We start from the raw sequence: 21,939 nt of genomic DNA on the forward strand, positions 1-21,939 counted from the left end.
ATATTGCATATGTTTATAATAGCAAAACTGATCTTCATTTAAAATCAGTAAGAGGCATTTATTGAACACCTATAGTATGATGTGTTTTCTACAAAGCACTAGTTGGAGGTTACAGAGCAAGTACACCGCTCCGGCTAAAGGAACTGGGTTTCTAGTTTTAGAAATAGAATACACAAAATATCTGAAGGACCCATTTAAAAAAGCAGGATATTAACAAGTGCACATTACTATGATTGAGGGCTAGACTTTACATTCTGAAATGCCATATAATAAAGCAGTTGTGTAAGGGTGTCCCATGAAAAACTTTCTGAAGACATTGTGTTGAGCATGCAGAATAAATTGGTGAGATGGAATTCTCAAGGCATAGTTAGAAATTGTCTAAAATAGTAAATTATATGGAAATCTGACTTGTAAGTATTTAGTATATTTTCACTGTGGGAAATAAAGAACAACATTTTAATCTAGTTTTGATGTTTGGAGAATGGATTCCATGAGTTATCTCAAATCATGTACCAGTGAGGGAGCCAAGAACACAATTCAGATTGCTGATCCCAGTGTTCGAAATTCATTCTTCCAATGTACACTTTTTGAATACCTGCTATGTGTAGGTTATGGGAGGACCAGGGTGGGATGGGGGGAAGGGAAGGAACATGCCCCTATCCTCAAAGAGTTCACATTTCCTTATTCAAAGTCTCTTTTGTAAGTAGATGATGTCTGCCTGCCCATAAATTCAACCTTTGCTTATTTATAGAGCCCGATGTAGCTTCAAGTGATGCCACAAATATTGAATGTAGCATCCAACAAGACGGAGATAGCTATGTAATTAATGGCAAGAAATGGTGGAGCAGTGGTGAGTATTCAGATCCATCCTTTGTGCCAGGTGCTGTGCTAGAATAATGTGATACATAGTTATTAGTTTTGTGATCATAGTTCCTTAAATTCTGCCTTTAAAAGCATATTGAAATTTAGAAATATTTGCTAAAAAGAAAAGTAATTTTAAAATAACATATCTTGATTAGGTGATATTTAAGAGCAGAAAACATGTCTTTTTTTCAGTTTTACAATTCACAATTTTTTAAGGTTTATGAGAGAAAATTCATATCCGCGCACACTATTTGTGATCATGGTAATTTCTATCAAAATTAAATTTTAATAGGGATATATTAAATGAAATATAACTTATAAATAATTGTATTTAAAGAGATAAGATGTACATGTTATTAGAAATCATTTATTGTGTCATGTTTCTTCATTGCTTAAAAATACAAGTGCTTAAGCAAAAAAATAAGAATCTATACATGAGAAAATGTATTCTTAACCCTCGGTAATAGACTCACATAAATGGATGAGCCCTTTAGGAAGTCATAAAATTGGAACCTGGATAAAAATGATTATCTAAAGATTTCTTCTAGAGTATACATGTAAATCTAATAAGATAACCAAGTTATTATTAAAGAAAGTTGACATCATGGAAGCAAATTATGTGTTCAGAAATCTAGCAGGGATAAAACGAAAAAGAAAAAGAAAAAAAAAATTACCACGGATGTATTAAAAGGGCCATTAAAGCTTTTTATGTATTTTTTTATTGTTAAATTGTTATTCTGTCTGGGGTCTTACGAAATCACAAACTATGAAATGGGAAAAAAGGATTAAATTTTGCTGTATAGTTATTCAAGTACTGAAATTATGCAGTGAAGTCATTCTTATATTAAAATTTAGATCATTTAAAATAATTATAAATGCTCCTTTATATAAGCCTCTGTATTAATCTGTTTCAGATGGCCTAATTTATAGCATAGTGTTTTTATTATTAATATCTGTTAATACTATTTTCCTATATTGTTAATGTTAAGTTCATGTTTTGTGCACTTGTGATTTCATTTCCTCTTCTTCCTGGCCGCTACATTCTCCCATCCTCCCCCACCTTTTGATTGTTATAAGTTGGCACCACAGTGTTTAACATTTAAGTTTCAGAATAAAGCAGATGTTTTCTCTGGGGAGAAGCATCATTCATGTGAATCGAAGCAAGAGACAGTTTTACATTTAAATGCTAAAAGTACTGGTTGGCTCTGTAGGATCTTCTGAGTCAAAAGGAATCTCGTCCACGTTTTGTCTTTGTCTTCTCCAGGACCCATATTTCTTGGCAACTTTCATGATGTAGTTTTTAAACGATGCTCCCATAAAAACATACAGGACTGGGTTGAGGCAGCTGTGAAAGAGTGCGATGCTCTCTGTGATTTGGATGGCAACATCCATGCGTTTGCTCATGTCACAGTCAGTGATCAGGGAGTAGATGATGTCTATGACTTGGCAGAACCTGACAATGTTATAAGGCAGCTGAGTGACAATGAAAACTATAACCACCGTGAGCAGAACTTTGAGGGGTCGAGATTTTTTAATGTTGGGCATCCTGATGAGTGTCCTTGCTGTGACAAAGTAGCATACTCCCATAATAAGAAAGGGTATTACAAATCCAATGCAGATTTCCAACATTTGAATTGATGCTTTCACTGATGTTCCTAGGTGATATGGAAAGATGGGAATGCACCTAGCCTTGTGATTTACTGTATAAAAAACCAGCTGTGGTATACTCAGCAAGATGGCAACCATCCAGACAAAGAAACAGATAAGCCAGCATGGTTTCCCCACTCCTGATTGACTTGGGGCTTTCGTTACTGCCCAATATCTGTCTATGCTGATACAAGCCAGAAACTGCATTCCAGAGACGAAATTGACAGTGTACAAGGCTGAAGTGACTTTGCACATGATTCTCCCTAAAACCCACCCATGAACTGCATTAACTGCCCAAAAAGGCAGAGTAAATAGAAGGAGTAAATCTGCCACTGCCAAATTCAGGATGTACACATCTGTTTTGGTTCTCTGTTTCTTGTAATAGGCATAAATCGCCACTACTATGGAATTGCCTGCAATTCCAATGATGAAAGCTATTGTGAAGAAGGCAGGCAGGAAGACTTTTGCAAATTTTCTGACTTCTTCTTTTATACAGATCACTTCATACTGACTATAGTCATGAGTGCCATTCACTTCATTTTCCTCATAATAGTAATCTGTTGACTGGTTGTGTTCCAAAGCCATGGCTCCAATCTAAATGTCAAAAGGAATACAGAATATTCATTTTAATATTGCTTAAAAGGAAACAATTTTTGATCTAGCATGTATTTGTTCTTTTACTCAAGAATAGATTATTGGGGCGCCTGGGTGGCTCTATCAGTTAGCATCCGACTCTTGATTTCGGCTCAAGTTATGATCTCACAGGCACAGGAGTCAGGCTCCATGCTGATTGTGGAAACTGCTTGCGATTCTCTCTGTCCCTCCCCACTTATGCATACACACATAAATACACTCAAAATAAATATGCATACACTCAAAAAAAAATAAATATTAAAAACAACAACAAAAACTAGAGAATAGATTGTTTCCATAACATAGGTGAGACTGAATCTGCCACTCTTTGAAATTTGAAACCTTTTAATGGAAACCACTTAGGAATATATCCCCAAGGTTATTTTTTCATCCTTTGGTTTTACAAGTCTGTGTGTAAGAGCTAGGATTTAAACATGAAAGATAAAATTAATACCCTGAGGAATTTTCTTAGTCATTAAACCCTAAATGAAAGTAATGACTTTTATGTAAAAATAGTTGGGTTTTTTTTTTAAGGTTTTACCTTTTTTAAGTAATCTCTACACCCAATATGGGGCTTGAACCCACAACCCCAAGATCAAGAGTCACATCCTCTACCAACTGAGCCAGTCAGGTACCCACAAAATAGTTTTTAACATATGAAAAATTAGATTTCAGCAAAAGGAATAACAATGTTATTATTTTTTACATATACAACTTTGTGATTCTTATGCAGTATATTGTCAGTAAATTAAATTGTTCATCTAAAATAAAATTATTTTCAGGGCGCCAGGTGGCTCAGTCAGTTGAGTGTCCGACTTCGGCTCAGGTCATGATCTCACCATTCATGGGTTTGAGCCCCACCTTGGGCTCTGAGCTGTCAGCACAGAGCTGCTTCGGAGTCTGCTTTGGATTCTGTGTCTCCCTCTCTCTCTGCCCCTCCCCCACTCACACTTTGTGTCTGTGTGTGTCTCTCTCTCTCAAAAATAAATAAACATTAAAAAAGACAGAACATTGTTCAAAAAATTAAACATCAAAAAAATAAAATATTTTTCTGGGGCGCCTGGCTGGCTCAGTCAGTTAAGCATCCAACTCTTGATTTCAGCTCAGGTTATGATACTACAGTTCGTGAGTTCGAGCCGTGTCAGGCTGTGCACTGACAGGCAGAGTCTGCTTGGGATTCTCTCTCTCTACCCCCCTTTTTCTCGACCCCTCCCCTGCTTATGTGCACACACATTTTCTCTGAATAATAAATTAAAAAATTTTTTTTTCTTACTGCCACCAGAGCGCTATCTCTAAAATGTCAATCTGTCACTCTTCTGCTTAGCTCTCCCCTAAAAGACACATTTCTTCACCTGAAAGATAGAATCCAAGCTCCTTAGCATTATGCCCAAGAGTCCCTCCCTAATGTGGTCCTACCCATGGTTCCTGCTACATTTCTCTACTATATGCCTTACGCTGTAGACAGTAATAGTACTCATTTGAAGCACTTTGCTGGCATACACCATGCTGCAGCACATATCTTCATCATTACTCATTCTGTTCCTTTATCTAATAGACTCTTTCCTGCTCTTCCCTTAAAGGGCCACTTCCTCCTCAGTTAACCTGGATCTCACCTTGCCAGAAGACTTTCCTGATCCAATAGCTATATCTACATACATACCTACATTCACTCTTAGAGAATGGACCCCATCCTATGGAAAAGATGGGTTTCCTAGACTACCTTTTCCCTCTGTACTTAAGTTCCCTAAGAGTGTGACTTATTGGGTTTATGTTTCTAATTAATACCTTGGAGAGTGCCTGGCACACACTAGGTGCTCAGTATATATTTGTTAAACTAAAGGTTTTACCAGCAGAGGTATAAAGCTATTACTCTAGAATGGATAGATGATGTGCCAGGAATCTTCTTGTCTCATCACTAGTTATTTTACTATATTGGTTATTAACACCCTATAGAAGTAAGATAAGCTTGCACAGAATTCACAAGTTTTTAAAAGTATATAAAAATTACTTTCGGTGTTTTTATTTTAGTGCTGAGTTTCGTTTTGCTCCTTCCTTACCCGTTCTGTTTCCCTTTGATTGCTTTTGCAGTTGGAAGAATCTCTAACATTCTTAGGGAATCATTAATGAAACTACTATTTTTAAAACAGTGTGCCAACTTGTAGGGGCACCTGGGTGGTTCAGTCGGCTGGGCGTCCGACTTCAGCTCAGGTCACGATCTCACGTTCCCTGAGTTCAAGCCCCGCGTGGGGCTCTGGGCTGACGGCTCAGAGCCTGGAGCCTGCTTCTGGTTCTGTGTCTCCCTCTCTCTCTGCCCCTCCCCCGTTCATGCTCTGTCTCTCTCTGTCTCAAAAATAAATAAACGTTAAAAAAAAAAAATTAAAACAGTGTGCCAACTTGTACATTTTCAAAAGAATGTTCTTATTCTTACTAACCCTTTTTGGATAGTAAAGCAAAGAAGGCCCCCCAAGGAAATATGCCACATAGAAGAACTTTTTTCGTTATGTAAAAACCAGGTGCTAACAATCTAAAATGACTATTTTTATCCTTAAGGTTATTTGAAAAGTTACAATCTGGAAGACCATTCTGATCATCATTTTCTTATGTGTTAATTATTAACACAGTATGCACTTTGTTCTTTCTCATTCATCACAAATCTTGAACCTGGTGATAAGGAATAACATGCCCAAATAATACAAGACATTAAGGAAATATTTTTTAAATAAGAATCTTATTAAAAATATGAGTAAGTAAAACAAGGACTGGAAATTATTTGCAGACATGATCCTTCAGCAGATATATAGGAATACATTTTAGATGTCTTTATAATTATTACCAGAACAACAAAAAAGATAGCATTTATAAAACAAAGTAGAAAAAAAAGGTAGAGCAAAACTTATTTTCTCATTAACAAAGCTGTATAGGCAAGTAATGGTATTAAAATAATACCAGAAATAAAATATTTTCATCCTGCTATTTTCAGATTTAAGTTTTAAGATTAAAGTGTATAGCTGCTTTTAAATAGCTCTTTTTTGCACATATAAACGTTTAGACTTTTATGCATCAAGACTCCCTCTACATAGGTAAATATACAAAGTCTTTGGGCTTTAAAAAACAATCTTATCCAAGTTAGAATGAGAAAAAGAAAAAACCAACCTGTTTCAGTGGGCAGAGAGGAGCAGTCTTGAGTGAAGACTAAAATCAAATGACCTCTTTAACTCAAGCTACTTTTGTTTTCGTTTTACACCCCGCCTTTGTCTTGCATCCAAGAGGGCTTTCCTGAAATTTAACCTTGTGAGCACTTGATCTTTTACTTTTTGTATAACCATCCTGGAAGTCAAATCCAGGTTCTTAAGTGTCCTAAGATACAAACTTGAAAGAATTCCATCTTGTTTCGAAAACTACATAACTTTCAGAGTTTCCACTTAGATGAAGGGAACAAGAATGTGTCTGCAGCTGAGGAACCAATCGCCAAACTGAAAGAATTCACCCTGAGAGTCAAGGCAGCTAATGAGCGCTCATAGGTAGCATCTAGAGAAATAACTTGTAAAAGTTATTTTGTCTAGAAAAGAAAAATGACTTTACCTCAGAAAGTTATCTTTTTGAAGACTGAATTATTGCAGACTAAATTCTGAGTAACAACTAGGCATTTATAGAACTTAATATTTTTATGCCACATCATTTAATATTTTACTTAAACTATTAAAGTACTCTTTCTTAGCTTTGCTATATTTCTTCTTTGTCCTTGACGCCAGAGTTAAGTCTTTCCCCATGACTTTAAATTCTCTTGCCTTCTTGTAACCTTCTTCTTCAAAGACCAGCATACAAACCTTCAAAATCCTTTTGTCTGGGGACATTGTTTTTCCCACGCTAACAAACAAATGAAAATTAGAGAAGAAATGCATGCAGATTAAGCCCTTGGGGGTCTATTTGAGCTTGACTTTCCTTACATTTGCATTAATAATTCCCTTTATTTCCTTTCTCCTGCAAGACTAGGTAGGCTCAGTCTCCACCTGCAGAAATCCTTTTAGAGGAATGTCAATTTTTCTGCAAGCAGTTGATCAAAGTCTCCTGTTAATTCACAGAAAAGAGGCTCTAAGTCACTGGGCCTTCATCTTCCTTCATCTTCCCACAGTATAAGTCTGAGAGTACTGCCAGTTTCTCCTTGTAATCCACCACTCTTGTAGAAAGTCATTTGCATGCAGCTAAACCAGCTCGGGGATGCGCGTGCGCGCACACACACACACGCACACACACGCACACAGTGCCTGGATTTGTGGTGTTTGTCATTTTCCAATGTGTAAATACTCCCACCCTGGCCAACTTTAAGGTATCAATGTGAAGTCACTGAAGGCAAGGTTGCTAAGAGGGGAGCATTAATTATAAGCTCTCCTGAGCAGGCTCTAGCACACTTATTCGGAAAGAGGCATCTCTTCTTACCACGACTGATCATTAGTCTCTTGCTGACAGACACTGCACTTAATGTTATCCTGCCTGTCTAGACTATCTGGTTTTTCTCCTCCTCTTACCTCTTGTTGTTTTTTTTGTTTTGTTTTTGTACAAATATAAGTATGTATTTAAAATGAGAGATGTGGGGCACCTGGGTGGCTCATTTGTGTAAGCATCTAACCTCGGCTCAGATCAGGATCTCGCAGTTCATGAGTTTGAGCTCAGAATCGGCTCTCTGCTGTTTGCACAGAGCCTGCTTCAGATCCTCTGTCCCCTTCTCTCTGCCCCTCCCCTGCTTGTGCTCTCTCTCAAAAATAAACGTTAAAAAAATATTTTTTGATGAGAAATATATCACAACAAGCTATAAAACTTAAGAGGCCAACAAACACCAAAACTTAAAGAAAAATCCTCAAGAAAATATTTTAGGGCTCCTGGATGGTTCAGTTGGTTAAGTGTCCGATTTCAGCTCAGATTATGATCTCACAGTTCCTGAGTTCCAGTCCTGTGTTGGGCTCTCTGCTGTTCTCATAGAGACTGCTTTAGATCCTCTGTCTCCCTCTCTCTCTCTCTGCCCATCCCCTGCATGTTCTCTCTCTCTCTCTCTCTCTCTCTCCAATAAAATAAGCATTAAAAAAAGAAAATGTATTAATAAACTGCCTGACACATCTCAATAGTACTATTTTTCCAGAATTTTTCAGCTACACATCCTTTTCCTCCAACTTTAGATATAGTTGACAATTAAAAATTGTTTAAGGTGTACAAGTTGATAATTTGATACATGTATACATTGTAAAATATTCACCCCAATCAAGGAAATTAACATTGTCCATCACCTCACATAGTTACTTTTTTGGGGGTGATGGGTAAAAAACTTAAGATCTCCCTCTTAGCAAATTTCAAGTATACAATATAATATTGTTAACTATAGTTACATGATTGTACCTTGGATGTCCAGAATTGACTTATCTTGCATAACTGAAACTTTTTGCCCCTTGAACCGCATCTTCCCATATGCTCCTAGTTGCATACCCTTTGGTCACTTCTTCAATTTTGTAATTTTGTCATCTGTTTTCCATGAGAATAGAAATAAACTTCACAGGCAGGTGAACTTGCTGTTTGTGTTAATACTGCAGGTTTTTGCCCTCATGAACATAAACATTCATATCCATTCTATTTCGTGTGATTTCTTCCAAAAATGTATCGTGCATTTTGTTTTTTATTTTTTAAATTTTTTCCAGTAAAGTTAACATAGTGTTATATTAGTTTCAGGTGTACAGTATAGTGATTCATCAGTTCCACACATCACCTGGTGCTTATAACAATTGCAATCCTTAATCCCCATCACCTATTTGACCCAACCCTCCCATCTCTGCTCTAGTAACCATCACTTTGTTCTCTATAATTAAGATTCTGTTTTTTTTTAATTCTCAACTTAGTTAACATACAGTGTAGTCTTGGCTTTAGGAGTAGAATCCAATGATTCATCACTTACGTATAACACCCAGTGCTCATCCCAACAAGTGCCCTCCTTAATGCCCATCACCCATTTTTCTCACCCCTTTACTCCCATCACCTCTCAGTTCTCTGTATTTAAGAATCTCTTATGATTTGCCTCCTTCTCTGTTTTTATCTTATTTTTCCTTCTCTTCCCCTACGATCATCTGTTAAGTTTTTCAAATTCCACACATGAGTGAAATCATATGATACCTATCTTTCTCTGACGTATTTCACTCAGCGTAATACCCTCCAGTTCCATCCATGTTGTTGCAAATGGCAAGATTTCATTCTTTTTAATCACTGAGTAGTATTCCTTTGTAAGTATATACCACATCTTCTTAATTCATCAGTTGATGGACATTTGGGCACTTTCCATAATTTGGCTGTTGTTGATAGCACTGCTATAAACATTGGGGTTCATGTGCCCCTTCAAATCAGTACTCATGTATCTAATTCCTGTTGGATAAATTCCTAGTAGTGCAATTGCTGGGTTATAGGGTAATTATACTTTTATTTTTTATTTGTTTATTTTTTTAATGTTTATTTTTGAGAGAGAGGGAGAGACAGAGCATGAGTGGGGAAGGGCAGAGAAAGAGGGAGACACAGAATTCTAAGCAGGCTCCATGCTCTGAGCTGTTAGCACAGAGCCCAATGCAGGGCTCGAACCCACAAACCACGAGATCATGACCCGAGCCAAAATCAGTCACTTAACCTATTGAGCCACCCAGGTGCCCCAGGGTAATTCTGTTTTTAATTTTTTGAGAAACCTCCATACTGTTTTCCAGAGTGGCTGCACCAGTTTGCATTCCCACAAACATAAGATTCCGTTTCTTGATTTGCCTCTCCCTCTCTTTTTTTTTCTCTTTGCTCATTTTTTAAATTATTATATTATTTTCAAAAATTGTTTTATGTTTATTCATTTTTGAAAGAGAGAGACAGAGCACAAGCAGGGGTGGGGCAGAGAGAAAGGGGGACACAGAATCTGAAGCAGGCTCCAGGCCCCGAGCTGTCAGCACAGAGCCTGACACAGGGCTTGAACTCACGAACCGCGAGATCATGACCTGAGCCGAAGTCAGACACTCAACAACTGAGCCACCCAGGTGCCCCATATTATTATTATTTAAAGTTTATTTATTTGAGAGAGTGAGTGTATGAGCCAGAGAGGGGTAGAGAGAGATGGAGACAGAATCCCAAACAGGCTCCACATTGTCAGTACAGAACCCCACATGGGATTCAAACTCACAAACTATGAGATCATGACCTGAGCCAAGATCAAGAGTTGGATGCTTAACCAACTGAGCCACCCAGATGCCCCTCATTTGTTTCATTTCTTAAATGCCACATTTGAGTGAAATCATATGGTATTTGTCTTTTTCCAAGTGATATATTTCACTTACTATTATACTCTCTAGCTCCATCCATGTTGTTGCAAATGGCAAGCTTTCATTCTTTTTTATGGCTGAATAATATTCCACTGTATACATATATAGGACTTCTTTATCCATTCATCAATCAGTGGACACTTGGGCTGCTTTCATATCTTGGCTATTATAAATAATGCCGCTATATTGGGGCGCCTGGGTGGCTCAGTCGGTTGAGCGTCCGACTTCGGCTCAGGTCATGATCTCACAGTCTGTGAGTTCGAGCCCCGCATTGGGCTCTGTACTGATGGCTCAGAGCCTGGAGCCTGCTTCCAATTCTGTGTGTGTGTGTCTCTCTCTCTGCCCCTTCCCTGCTCATGCTCTATCTCTCTCTGTCTCAAAAATAAATAAAAACATTAAGAAAAAAAATTAAAAAAAAATAATGCCGCTATAAACACATAGGTACATGTATCCCTTTGAATTAGTGATTTTGTATTCTTTGGGTAAATAACCAGAAGTGCAGTTGCTGGACTGTATGATAGTTCTATTTTTAACTTTTTGAGAACATCCGTACTATTTTCCATAGCAACTCCATCAGTTTGCATTCCCATCAACAGTGCAAGAGGGTTCCTTTTTCTTCACATCCTCACCAGCACCTGTTGTTTTTTGTGGTGTTTTTAGTCATTGACAGGTATGAGGTGATATCTCATTGTAGTTTTCATTTGCTTTTCCCTGATGGTAAGTGATGACAAACATTTTTTCATGTGTCTGTTGGCCATCAGTATGTCTACTTTGAAGAAATTTCTGTTCAAGTTTTCTGCCCGTTTTTAACTGGATTATTTGTTTTTTGGGTGTGAGGTTTCTTGTTTTGTTTTTTAAGTAGGCTCTGTACCCAGCACACAGCCCAATGTGGAGCTTGAACTCACGACACTAAGACCAAGACCTTAGCTGAGATCAAGAGTTGGATCCTCAACCAACTGAGCCACCCAGGTGCCTGGGTGTTGAGTTTTATTAATTTTTTATAGATTTTGGATATTAACCCTTTATCAGATATGTCATTTACAAATATCTTCTCCCGTTCTATAGGTTGCCTTTTAGTTTTGTTGATTGTTTCCTTCACTGTGTAAAAGCCTTTTAGTTTGAGGTAGTCCCAATAGTTCATATTTGCTTTTTGTTTTCCTTGCCTCAGAAGACATCTAGAAAGAAGTTGGTATGGCCAAAGTCAAAGAAGTTACTCCCTGTGTTCTCTTCTAGGATTTTGATAGTTTCAGGTCTCACATTTTAGGTCTTTCATCCATTCTGAATTTCTTTTTGTGTATGGTATAAGAAAGTAGTCCAGTTTCATTCTTCTGCATAAAGCTGTCAAGCTTTCCCAACACCATTTGTTGAAGAGACTGTCTTTTTTCCATTGGATATTCTTCCTGCTTTGTTGAAGATTAGTTGACCATATAGTTGTGGGTCCATTTTGGGGTTTTCTAGTCTGTTCCATTGATCTATGTGTCTGTTTTTGTGCCAGTACCGTACTGTCTTGATGACTACAGCTTTGTAATATAGCTTGAAATCTGGAATTGTGATGCCTCTAGCTTTTTCTTTTCAAGATTGCTTTGGCTATTCAGGGTCTTTTGTAGTTCTGTACAAATTTTAGGATTGTTTTTTCGAGTTCTGTGAAAAATGCTGGTGGTATTTTGATAGGGATTGCATTGAATGTGTAGATTGCTTTGAGTAGTATAGACATTTTAACAATATTTGTTCTTCAATCCATGTGCATGCAATATTTTTCCATTTCTTTGTGTCCTCTTCAATTTCTCTCATAAGTATTCTATAGTTTTCAGAGTACAGATCTTTTACCTCTTTGGTTAGGTTTATTCCTAGGTATCTTATTATTTTTGGTGCAATTGTAAATGGGATTGTTTTCTTAATTTCTCTTTCTGCTACTTCATCATTAGTGTATAGAAATGCAACAGACTTCTGCATATCAGTTTTGTATCCTGCAACTTTACTGAATTAATTTATCAGTTTTGGTGGAGGCTGTAAGGGTTTTCTGTGTGTAGTATCATGTCATCTGCAAATAGTGAAAGTTTTACTTCTTCCTTACCGATTTGGATGCCTTTTATTTCTTTTTGTTGTCTGATTGCTATGGCTAGCACTTCCAGTAATATGCTGAATAAAAGTGATAAGGATGGACATCCTTGTCTTTTTCCTGACCTTAGGGGGAAAGCTCTAGGTTTTTCCACATTGAGTATAATGTTTGCTGTGGAATTTTTATATATGACCTTTATTATGTTGAAATATGTTCCCTCTAAACCTACTTTGTTTGAATGTATGTTGTACTTTTGTCAAATGCTTTTCCTGCATCTATTGAAATGATCATATGGTTTTTATCCTTTCTCTTATTGATGTGATGTATCACAATTTTTTGTGAATATTTAACCACCCTTGCATCCTGGGAATAAATCCCACTTGATTATGGTGAATGATTTTTTTTAACCTGTTGTTGAATTTGGTTTGCTAGTATTTTCTTGAGGATTTTTGCATCTATATTTATCAGAGATACTGACCTGTAGTTCTCTTTTTTTTTTTTTTTTTGTGGTATCTTTATTTGGCTTTGGTTTCAGGGTGATATTGGCCTCATAAAATGAATTTGGAAGTTTTCCTTCTTCTTTTTTTTGGAATAGTTTGTGTAGAATAGGTATTAACTCTTCTTTAACCGTTTGGAAGAATTTGCCTCTGAAGCCATCTGGTATTGGGCTTTGTTTGGCTGATTCAGTCTCCTTGCTGGTAATCAGTCTGTTCAAGTTTTCTGTTTCTTCCTGCCTCAGTTTTGGTTGGTTATATGTTTCTAAGAATTTGTCCATTTCTTCTAGGTTGTCCAATTTGTTTGCATATAATTTTTCATAATATTCTCTTATAGTTGTTTGTATTTCTGTGATGTTTCTTGTTATTTCTCCTCTTCCATTTGTGATTTTGAGAACTTTTTCTTTTCTTTTTTTTAATATTTTTAATGTTTATTTATCTTTGAGACAGAGAGAGACAGAGCATGAGCAGGGGAGGGACAGAGAGAGGGAGGGAGACACAGAATCCAAAGCAGGCTCCAGGCTCTGAGCTGTCAGTATAGGGCCCAATGCAGGGCCCAAACTCATGGACCATGAAATCATGACCTGAGCCAAAGTCGGATGTTTAACCGACTGAGCCACCCAGGCGCCCCATCTTTTCTTTCTTTTTTTAATGAGTCTAGTAGACCTTTATCAATTTTGTTGATCTTTTGAAAGAATTAGCTCCTGGTTTCATTCATCTGTTCTATTTTTTAGTTTCTATGTCATATATTTCTGCTCTAATATTTATTATTTCCTTCCTTTTGCTGGTTTTAGGTTTTGTTTGTTCTTTTTCTAGCTCCTCTAGGTGTTAAGGTTAGGTTGTTCACTTGAGATTTTTCTTGCTTCTTCAGGTAGGCCTATATTGCTATTAATTTACCTCTTTTTGCTGCATCCCAAAGGTTTTGTACTCTTGTGTTTTCATTTTTCTTCGTTTCAGTGTCCTTTTTGATTTCTTCTTTGATTTATTGGCTGCCACATTCATTGTTTAGTAGCATGTTATTTAACCTCCTTGTATTTGTGGTCTTTCTAGATTTTTCTTGGGGTCGACTTTTAGTTTCATAGTGTTGTGGTCCAGAAAGATGCATGGTATGACTATGATGTTTTTTAATTTGTTCAGGTTTGTTTTGTGGCCTAAATGTTATCTGTTCTGGAGAATGTTCACGTACACTTGAAAATAATGTGTATTCTGCTGTTTAAGGATGGAATGTCCATCTGGTCCAGTGTGTCATTCAGAGCCACTGCTTCCTTGTTTATTTTCTGTTCGGATGATCTGTCCATTGATGTAAGTCAGGTGTTACAATCCCCTACTGTTACTGTATTACTGTCAATTAGTTCCTTTGTGTTATTAACACTTTTATCTATTTGGGTGTTCCATGTTGGGAGCATATATATTTACAATTGTTGTATATTCTTGTTGGATTGTCCACTTTAGTATTGTCCTTCTTTGTATACTTTGTATACTTTAGTATACTGTCCCTCTTTACCTCTTTTTACAGACTTTGTTTTAAACTCTATTTTGTCTCATATAAGTATTGCTACTCTAGCTTTCTTTTGACCTCCATTTGCATGATAAATGTTTCTCTAGCCCCTCACTTTCAATGTGCAGTTATCTTTACATCTGAAACAAGTCTCTTCTAGACAGCACATAAATGGGTCTTGTTTCTTTATCCACTCTGTTACCCTATGTCTTTTTATTGGAGTGTTTAGTCCATTTACATTCAAATAATTATTGATATATATTATTGCTATTTTGTTACTTGTTTTGTGGTTGAACTTTTTCTCTGATCTTCTCTTTCCCTCATGGTTTGTTGGTTTTCTTTAGTGATATACTTGGATTGCTTACACTATATATTTTTTTGTGTATCTATTACTGTTTTTTGAATTGTGGTTACCATTTGGTTTATATATAACATCTTCTGCATATAGAAATCTATATTAAGCTGATGGTCACTTAATTTGAATTCATTCTTTATTCCTCTCCCTTCCATGTTTCAGATATTTGGTATCATATTTTAAATCCTTTTATTTTGTGTTTCTCTTGAGTTATTTTTAGACATATATATATTTTTTTTTTCTTTCGTGCTTCCTATTTTTTAACTCTTGCTTATGGTTTTTGTTTTCCACTCAGAGTTCCCCTTAACACTTCTTATAGGACTGGTTTAGTGGTCATGAATTCTTTTAACTTTTGTTTGTCTGGGAAACTACCTCTCCTTCTATTCTGAATGGTAGCCTTGCTGGATAGAGTATTCTTGGCTGCAGATTTTTCCCTTTCAACATTTTGACTACATCATGCCACTTCCTTTTGGCCTGCAAAGTTTCTGCTAAAAAATCAACTGATAGCCTATTAAGGTTTCCTTTTTATGTAACTCTCTTGTTTTCTCTTTATCACTATTTTTTTTTCTTTTTTCTTTTTTTCTTTTTTGCCATTTTAATTACTGTGTCTTGGTGTGGACCTCCTTGGGTTGAATTTGTTGGGGATTCCTGTGCCTCTTGAATCTAGATCTGTGTTTCCCTTCCCAGATTTGGGAAGTTTTTAGCTAATACATTTTCTGCCCCCCTTTCTCTCCTTTCTACTTCTGGGATCCCTATATTGTGAATGTTATTGTGCTCGATGGTGTCACTGAATTCCCCTAAGTATATTCTCATTATGCAGTATTTGCTTGTTTCTCACCTGTTCAGCTTGATTGCTTTCCATGACTCTACCCTGCAGGTCACTGATACATTCTTCTCCTTCCTGTAGCCTACTATTTACTTCACCTATTGTATTTTTAATTTCATTTTTTGAGTTTTTCATCTCTGATATGTTAGTTTTTATCTCTTGGTCAAGGGTGTCACTGATGTCATCTGCCCTTTTCTGAAGTCCAGTGAATATCTTCATGATCATTACTTTATTTATTTATTTTTATTTTTTTATTTTTTTTTGGAGAGAGAGAGAGGGTACAAGTGAGCAAGGGGCAGAGAGAGAGAGTCCCAGGAGGAGCAGAGAGGGAGAGAAGCAGGGCTCACCCAAAGCAGGGCTCACCCAAAGCAGGGCTCATACTCATCTGAAGTGGGGCTCAAGCTCACCCAATGTGGGACTCAAACTCATGAACTGTGAGATCATGACCTGAGCCAAAGTCAGGTGCTTAATGACTGAGCCACCCAGGCACCCTGTGATCATGATTTTAAATTGTTTATATCATTACTTATTTATGTTTCACTTAGATCTCCTGCTGTTATCCTGTTCTTTCATTTAGGACATATTTGTCTGTCTCCTCATTTTGTGAACCTCTCTGTATCTGCTTCTGTGTGTGAGGAAAGTCAGCTATTTCTTTGGCTGTGAAAGTAGTGGCTTTATGAAGAAAAGGTCCTATAGTTCCCTGCAGTGCAGTGGCCCCTGTTCACAAGAACCTGGCACTTCCAGGGAGTCTCCTGTGTGTGTAGCTTGCATTCTGCTACTGTGTCCAAGTTGTTTTTCCTTTCAGTCATGACTCTCTGCCTGTTGTGGGCTGTGCTTGCTCTCTGTGATGTTAGTGAGACCTAGGAAGGCTCGTTCTGAGGGGGCATATTGCAGAAGGGCTTGGGGCAGGACATTGGTGTTAGCAAAATTTGTGCTAAGCCACTAGTCCTAGGCTGGATCCTCTGAAATGTGGAGGCATTAACAAAACTTGCACTGAGCCCAGGGCTGAAGACAACAGGCTTGGGGTGTGCAAGTCTTTAGGAGAACTTGTCTGTGGGGTGCACTGCTAGCAGGTTAGGTAGCAGGTGTCTGTGGCTCTGTGTTTATGCTGGGGGATGGGAGAGGAAAATGGCGCTTACTAGTTCTTTTGTACCCAGAGAAATCCCCCAGTACACTCTGAATCAGTATAAACAGATCTTCCTCCCATTATGTAAACTGTCACTTCTATGTTGCCTCTCTGTGGGCTGTTGTCTCTTTAAGGGTGGAGGCCCAGCTATCACTCCCATCCCTGATTGCTCAGTGCTGACTTAGCTGATTTTTAAAGCTCCAGGCTCCAGACTCCAGGTCCCACTGGTTATACAAACTCATGGAATGCAGCCCCTCTGGTTTTCAAGGCCAGACGTTTTAGGATTTGTTTTTCCCCTTGTGGGCTCCCTGATGCTTTCCCCTCTTTGCACCCACAGCTCCCTCCTTCCTTCAGGCACCTCACAACCACCTTTTCTATTCTTCCTAACCTCTTTGATGTGGCTTATTTTCTGTATTTAGTTGTCAGTTTGTTCTGCCAGTCTTCAAATAGCTGTCTGGTCTATGCACTTGGATGTGATTCATATCTAGTTTTAGACATGGGATGAGGGGCCTCCTACTCTGCCATCTTTCCAAACCTCCTCTCTTACTTCTTGTTCTTGATCTAAATACATAGGAGCAGGAAGAAGTGAACAAGCAACACTCCCCTAAATTCTCAGACTGGCCTACAAAATCCCACAAGGTCTGTCTCCATCCCTCATCGCTTTTCTGTCCTATTTCCTACTACTTTCTCCTTTGCTTATTTGGTCGGCCACACCAACTTCCTTGCTGTTTTGGAATGTACCAGGCACATTCCTTCTTGGGGCTTTTGTACTGACTCTTCTGTCTGCCTGGAATGTGCTTCCTCTTAATATTTGCAAGGCTCACTCCCTCATCTCTCAAGGCTTTGTCCAATCACCACCTCCTCACTGAGGCAGTCCCTAATTACTCTATTTAAAATACCCCTCACCTGCCTATATTCCAATCTACCTTAAACATAGCACTTATCTTCTGCTAATGAACTATATCATTTTGTTTTATGTTTACTATTATCTCTCATCCTGTATTAGAATATAAGCTTCCTCAGAGCAGGGACTTTTATTTGCTTTGTTCATTGATACATCCCAAGTGCCTAGGATAGTGCCTGGCACATAGTAGGTACTCAGGGATATTTTGAATTAATAAATAATTCTACTTTCCCTTCTGATTCTTATCCCATTTTACTTTACCTTGATGCTATACTTCTTTAATGACTCATTTATAACTGCAGCCTGCATAATTAACAATTATATAATCTCTTCAGTCCATCTGTAGGTACACTACTAGGGGCACCTGGGTGGCTCAGTTGGTTAAGCGTCTGACTACGGCTCAGGTCATGATCTCACAGTACATGGTTCCAGCCCCGCGTCGGGCTCTGTGCTGACAGCTCAGAGCCTGGAGCCTGCTTCAGATTGTGTGTCTCCCTCTCTCTCTGCCCCTCCCCCACTCATGCTCTGTCTCTCTCTCTGTCAAAAATAAGTAAACATTAAAAAAAAAAGTTTGTAGATCCACTACTATACAATACTGACTTGTGGGCCTTTGCTTGTGCTATTACTCCTATCTAGACTACTCCTCCCACTCCCTAACTTTAGCTCCCTAACTCCTATTTAGGATCAGATTCAGGTCTGACCTTACCATTACTTAATTCAGGAAGCTTTCCTTTAACCCTCCCAGATTAGATGTATGTACTCTTTACTCCTAGAGTACTCTCTCACTCTGTTGTTAGTACTTAGTAAAATCTTTTATCTTCCATAACAATCACATATCCTGCTATATCCTCAACATTTAGTTGGGTGCCTTAGTTATGGTACCAGTTTACTGAGTAATAATTAAATACATGAATGAATGAATGAATGAATGAATGAATGAATGAATCAGTTTCACTTATCCTCCACAGACTTACAAGTTTACCAGTGGAGCTGGAATTTTGGATCCAAATCTTTAATCTTAGACTATTTTCACTTTATCATACTCTCTCTTACACATTTTTGTTATTCCGTTATGTCATCTATTATAGAATCTTGGTACTTTTATAAAGATATTTAAAAGTATCTATCCTGGGGCACCTGAGTGGCTCAGTCGGTTAAGCGTCCGACTTTGGCTCAGGTCATGATCTCACGGCTCGTGAGTTCGAGCCCCGCGTTGGGCTCTGTGCTGACGGCTCAGAGCCTGGTGCCTGTTTCAGATTCTGTGTCTCCCTCTCTCTCTCTGACCCTCCCCCGTTCATGCTCTGTCTCTCTCTGTCTCAAAAGTAAATAAACGTTAAAAAAATGTAAAAATAAATAAATAAATAAATAAATAAATAAATAAATAAATAATCTATCCTTTTCCTTTGTTTTACACCCCCAATAATCACATGTTTTCTTATAAATAGGATTCCCTTCTTGTAAATTAGTTATAATACTATAATCTTTACATCTTTCTAATTTGGACAACATGTTTTGCTAACTCACACACATACCCATGCCCTGGGGCATAAAGGATCTCAGAATCAAGCCTCTTCTGGTAGTATATACCATATGAAATATGGTGGGACTAGTTTGTTGCCTGTCCTTTTCCTATATTTTCCTCCTCCCCAGACAGACTAGAAGAGATAGTGTTGATGGGGAAGACTTGACAAAATATGAAGGGCAATCATGTAGCTTGGAGATTAGGGAAAAGTATCACTTACCATAAGCAAATTTTCAAAGTGCTTACTTGATGTTCTTTTAGTGCCCCCCCCCCCCCCGCTTTTGTACTTGTCTCCTACTTCTCATTTCCCTAAGAACAGAGTCTTCATGATTCCAACTGGCTGCTCGCCATAAATTGTCTCTCACCCTTCCTGCCTTAACATAGCAATGTCCCTTGTTCCTGAAGAATCTTTCTTACCACACCCATTTATCAGCCTTCCTCTTGTAGCGGTGTTTACTACAGATATTTGTAATAGATGTTTGGAAAGCAATCTGACTAAACTAAATATTGTATTATCACTGAAAATATCATGGATATTGAGATATCTATTGAACATTTAGATAATCTCATGACTTCTCTTTAAGTTCATATTGTATATGAGTTTTTTACTTAGCCTTTTTGCTGAAGCATTTTTATGTTATTCCAAATTCACTGTGTTGTTTTCATAACTAATAATATTTTGTTGTGTGGATCATAATTTGCCTTTCCATTCAGCTATTATATGACTTACAGAAGATTTCTAGTGTTTTGCTATTACAAATGATGTTACAAAAAGCATCTTTGTAGATAATGTGGGAAACTAAATTTAATCAGAGAAATGAAGAATGATTAACCATGTATAATTGTCTCTTTCTTACACAAAAGATAGCATTCTTGCTATTCTAACCAAAGGATAATCAGAGAGTTCTTTCAGATAAGTGCATAGAAAGGTTCCTTATTCTTTTTTGGGAGGGTTCCATTATATGGACACAGCACAGCATATTTCAATAGTCTCCTATTGATGGATATTGGTTTATGTTCCAATTCTTTGCAAATACAAACAGTACTACTGCAGTGAATAATCTCGTGCATCTGTCTTTTCATTCAGGAACAGTTATATCTGTAGGACAAATCCCAGAAGTTGGATTGATGGAACAAAGAGTAATTGAATCTGTAATTTTGATGGATATTGCCAAATTGTAATGCCTAGGGATATTACCTTGTACACCCATCAAAAATGCATGTGTCTATTTCCACAGAACTTTGCCAGTAAAATGTGTTGTTTGACTACCATTTTGCTTTCTAATGACTTGTAACAGATTCGGTACTCTTCCCATCTTCTTGCCAGCCATGTGTGAAATATTTTCTCCCAGTTGTTTTATTTTGCTTTTTAACTTTGTTTTTTAATGTGCAATAGTTTTATATAAACAAATCAATTGATCTTTTTATTTCATTTGTCATTTTTAAGTTTTAAAATTTCTTTCCCATCCATCAATTTCATAAATATTAAATTATTTTTTCTTATAGTTTTTTATGGCTTGATTATTTAAATGTTTAAAATTTTTCAGGACACCTGGGGGGCTCAGTCAGTTAAGCATTTGACTTTGGCTCAGGTCATGATCTCAAGGTTCCAGAGTTCAAGCCCCACAGCCGGCTCTGTGCTGGTAGTTCAGAGCCTGGAGCCTGCTTCATATTCTGTGTCTTCCTCTCTCCCTGCCCCTCCCCTGCTCACACTCTGTCTGTCTGTCTGTCTGTCTCTCTCTCTCTCTCTCTCTCTCTCTCAAAAATAAGTAAACACTAAAAAAAATTTAAGAATTTTCGACTCTGATATATTTGAAATTGATTTTGATCCAGCCATATTCTGTAATGATGACAGCAGTAGTGCAGCATTTGACAATAATTGCATAATTACTACGTATAAACCTTTCTAGTGGTGGAATAAGTGAATTTCAAAGGGTGTTTCCCCCATTAAAAATAACACACACTCCACGAGAACACATTAAATTGGGTTTTTTTTTTCTTAAATGTGGTTGTATGATCAACATTTTTTTTTTTTTTAACAAATGGAAATTTCATTGTAAAATGGCATTGAACTCGTAACAGTTTTTATTCCAATTTGAATTAAAGCTAAGTGTTAGTATTAAAGCTAAGACCAACTGAAGTTTAAGTATTTCACCTCAGAAATTCAATGTTGGTAGAAGAAATAGCTTTGAGACTCTGTGGACTGCTCACTGTGCTTCATGCAATATATTATTTACATCATTTTCTTTATTGTTACCACATCCATACCTAATGGCCATGTTTTTTCTCCGCCTGCCACCTTTTTTTGTGTTAGAGACTGATTTTGTTTGATAAACCATATGGTTTGTAAACGCCTAAAAAATTAAAACTCACCAGCAAATTTCAGAGAGATGTCATTTTCAGCCTGACTTAATCCTGGCACTTGAACAATCTTGAAATACCACAGAGTCTGAATTAAAAACAACATTATTTTATCTGTGCCATCTGTTTTCATTCATGAAGGGCTGTGACACAACAGATATTTTTCAATGTTTTCTGGCCTATTCAGATTTCCTCTAATATATTTCATTTACGACATTTGGTATCCTGTTCATTAAAATAAGAAAAGAGCAAAAGCTCTTTTTAGAAGAAGGTTATGTTTCAGCTGTTGCACCTGCCAAATTCTGCATGTAGCTGAGTTGAGATG

General features: G+C 37.3%; 2 protein-coding genes across 2 annotated transcripts in view; one reads left to right on the plus strand and one right to left on the minus strand.

Annotated features, from left to right (window-relative positions):
* Positions 1-21,939, plus strand: part of ACAD11 (acyl-CoA dehydrogenase family member 11) — a 94,787-nt gene that overhangs the window by 45,285 nt on the left and 27,563 nt on the right. Inside the window, exon 13 of the mRNA XM_019436507.2 lies at positions 752-850. Coding sequence (XP_019292052.2) covers positions 752-850 — 99 coding nt within the window. The remainder of the gene's footprint in view (positions 1-751; positions 851-21,939) is intronic.
* Positions 1,212-6,572, minus strand: ACKR4 (atypical chemokine receptor 4). Its single transcript, XM_019436561.2, has 2 exons — positions 6,298-6,572; positions 1,212-3,105 (listed from the first exon to the last, which is right to left on the minus strand). The coding sequence occupies exon 2, from the start codon at positions 3,094-3,096 to the stop codon at positions 2,044-2,046; it is 1,053 nt and encodes a 350-aa protein (XP_019292106.1). The 5' UTR covers positions 3,097-3,105; positions 6,298-6,572; the 3' UTR covers positions 1,212-2,043.

This window comes from Panthera pardus, unplaced genomic scaffold (genome assembly GCF_024362965.1).
Source record: "Panthera pardus isolate Hobbes unplaced genomic scaffold, ASM2436296v1 HiC_scaffold_16, whole genome shotgun sequence".
Lineage (NCBI taxonomy): Eukaryota > Metazoa > Chordata > Mammalia > Carnivora > Felidae > Panthera > Panthera pardus.

Bases quoted from the DNA above. Each gene is read 5' to 3' on its own strand.
- ACKR4 (XM_019436561.2), bottom strand. From the start codon at position 3,096: ATGGCTTTGGAACACAACCAGTCAACAGATTACTATTATGAGGAAAAT.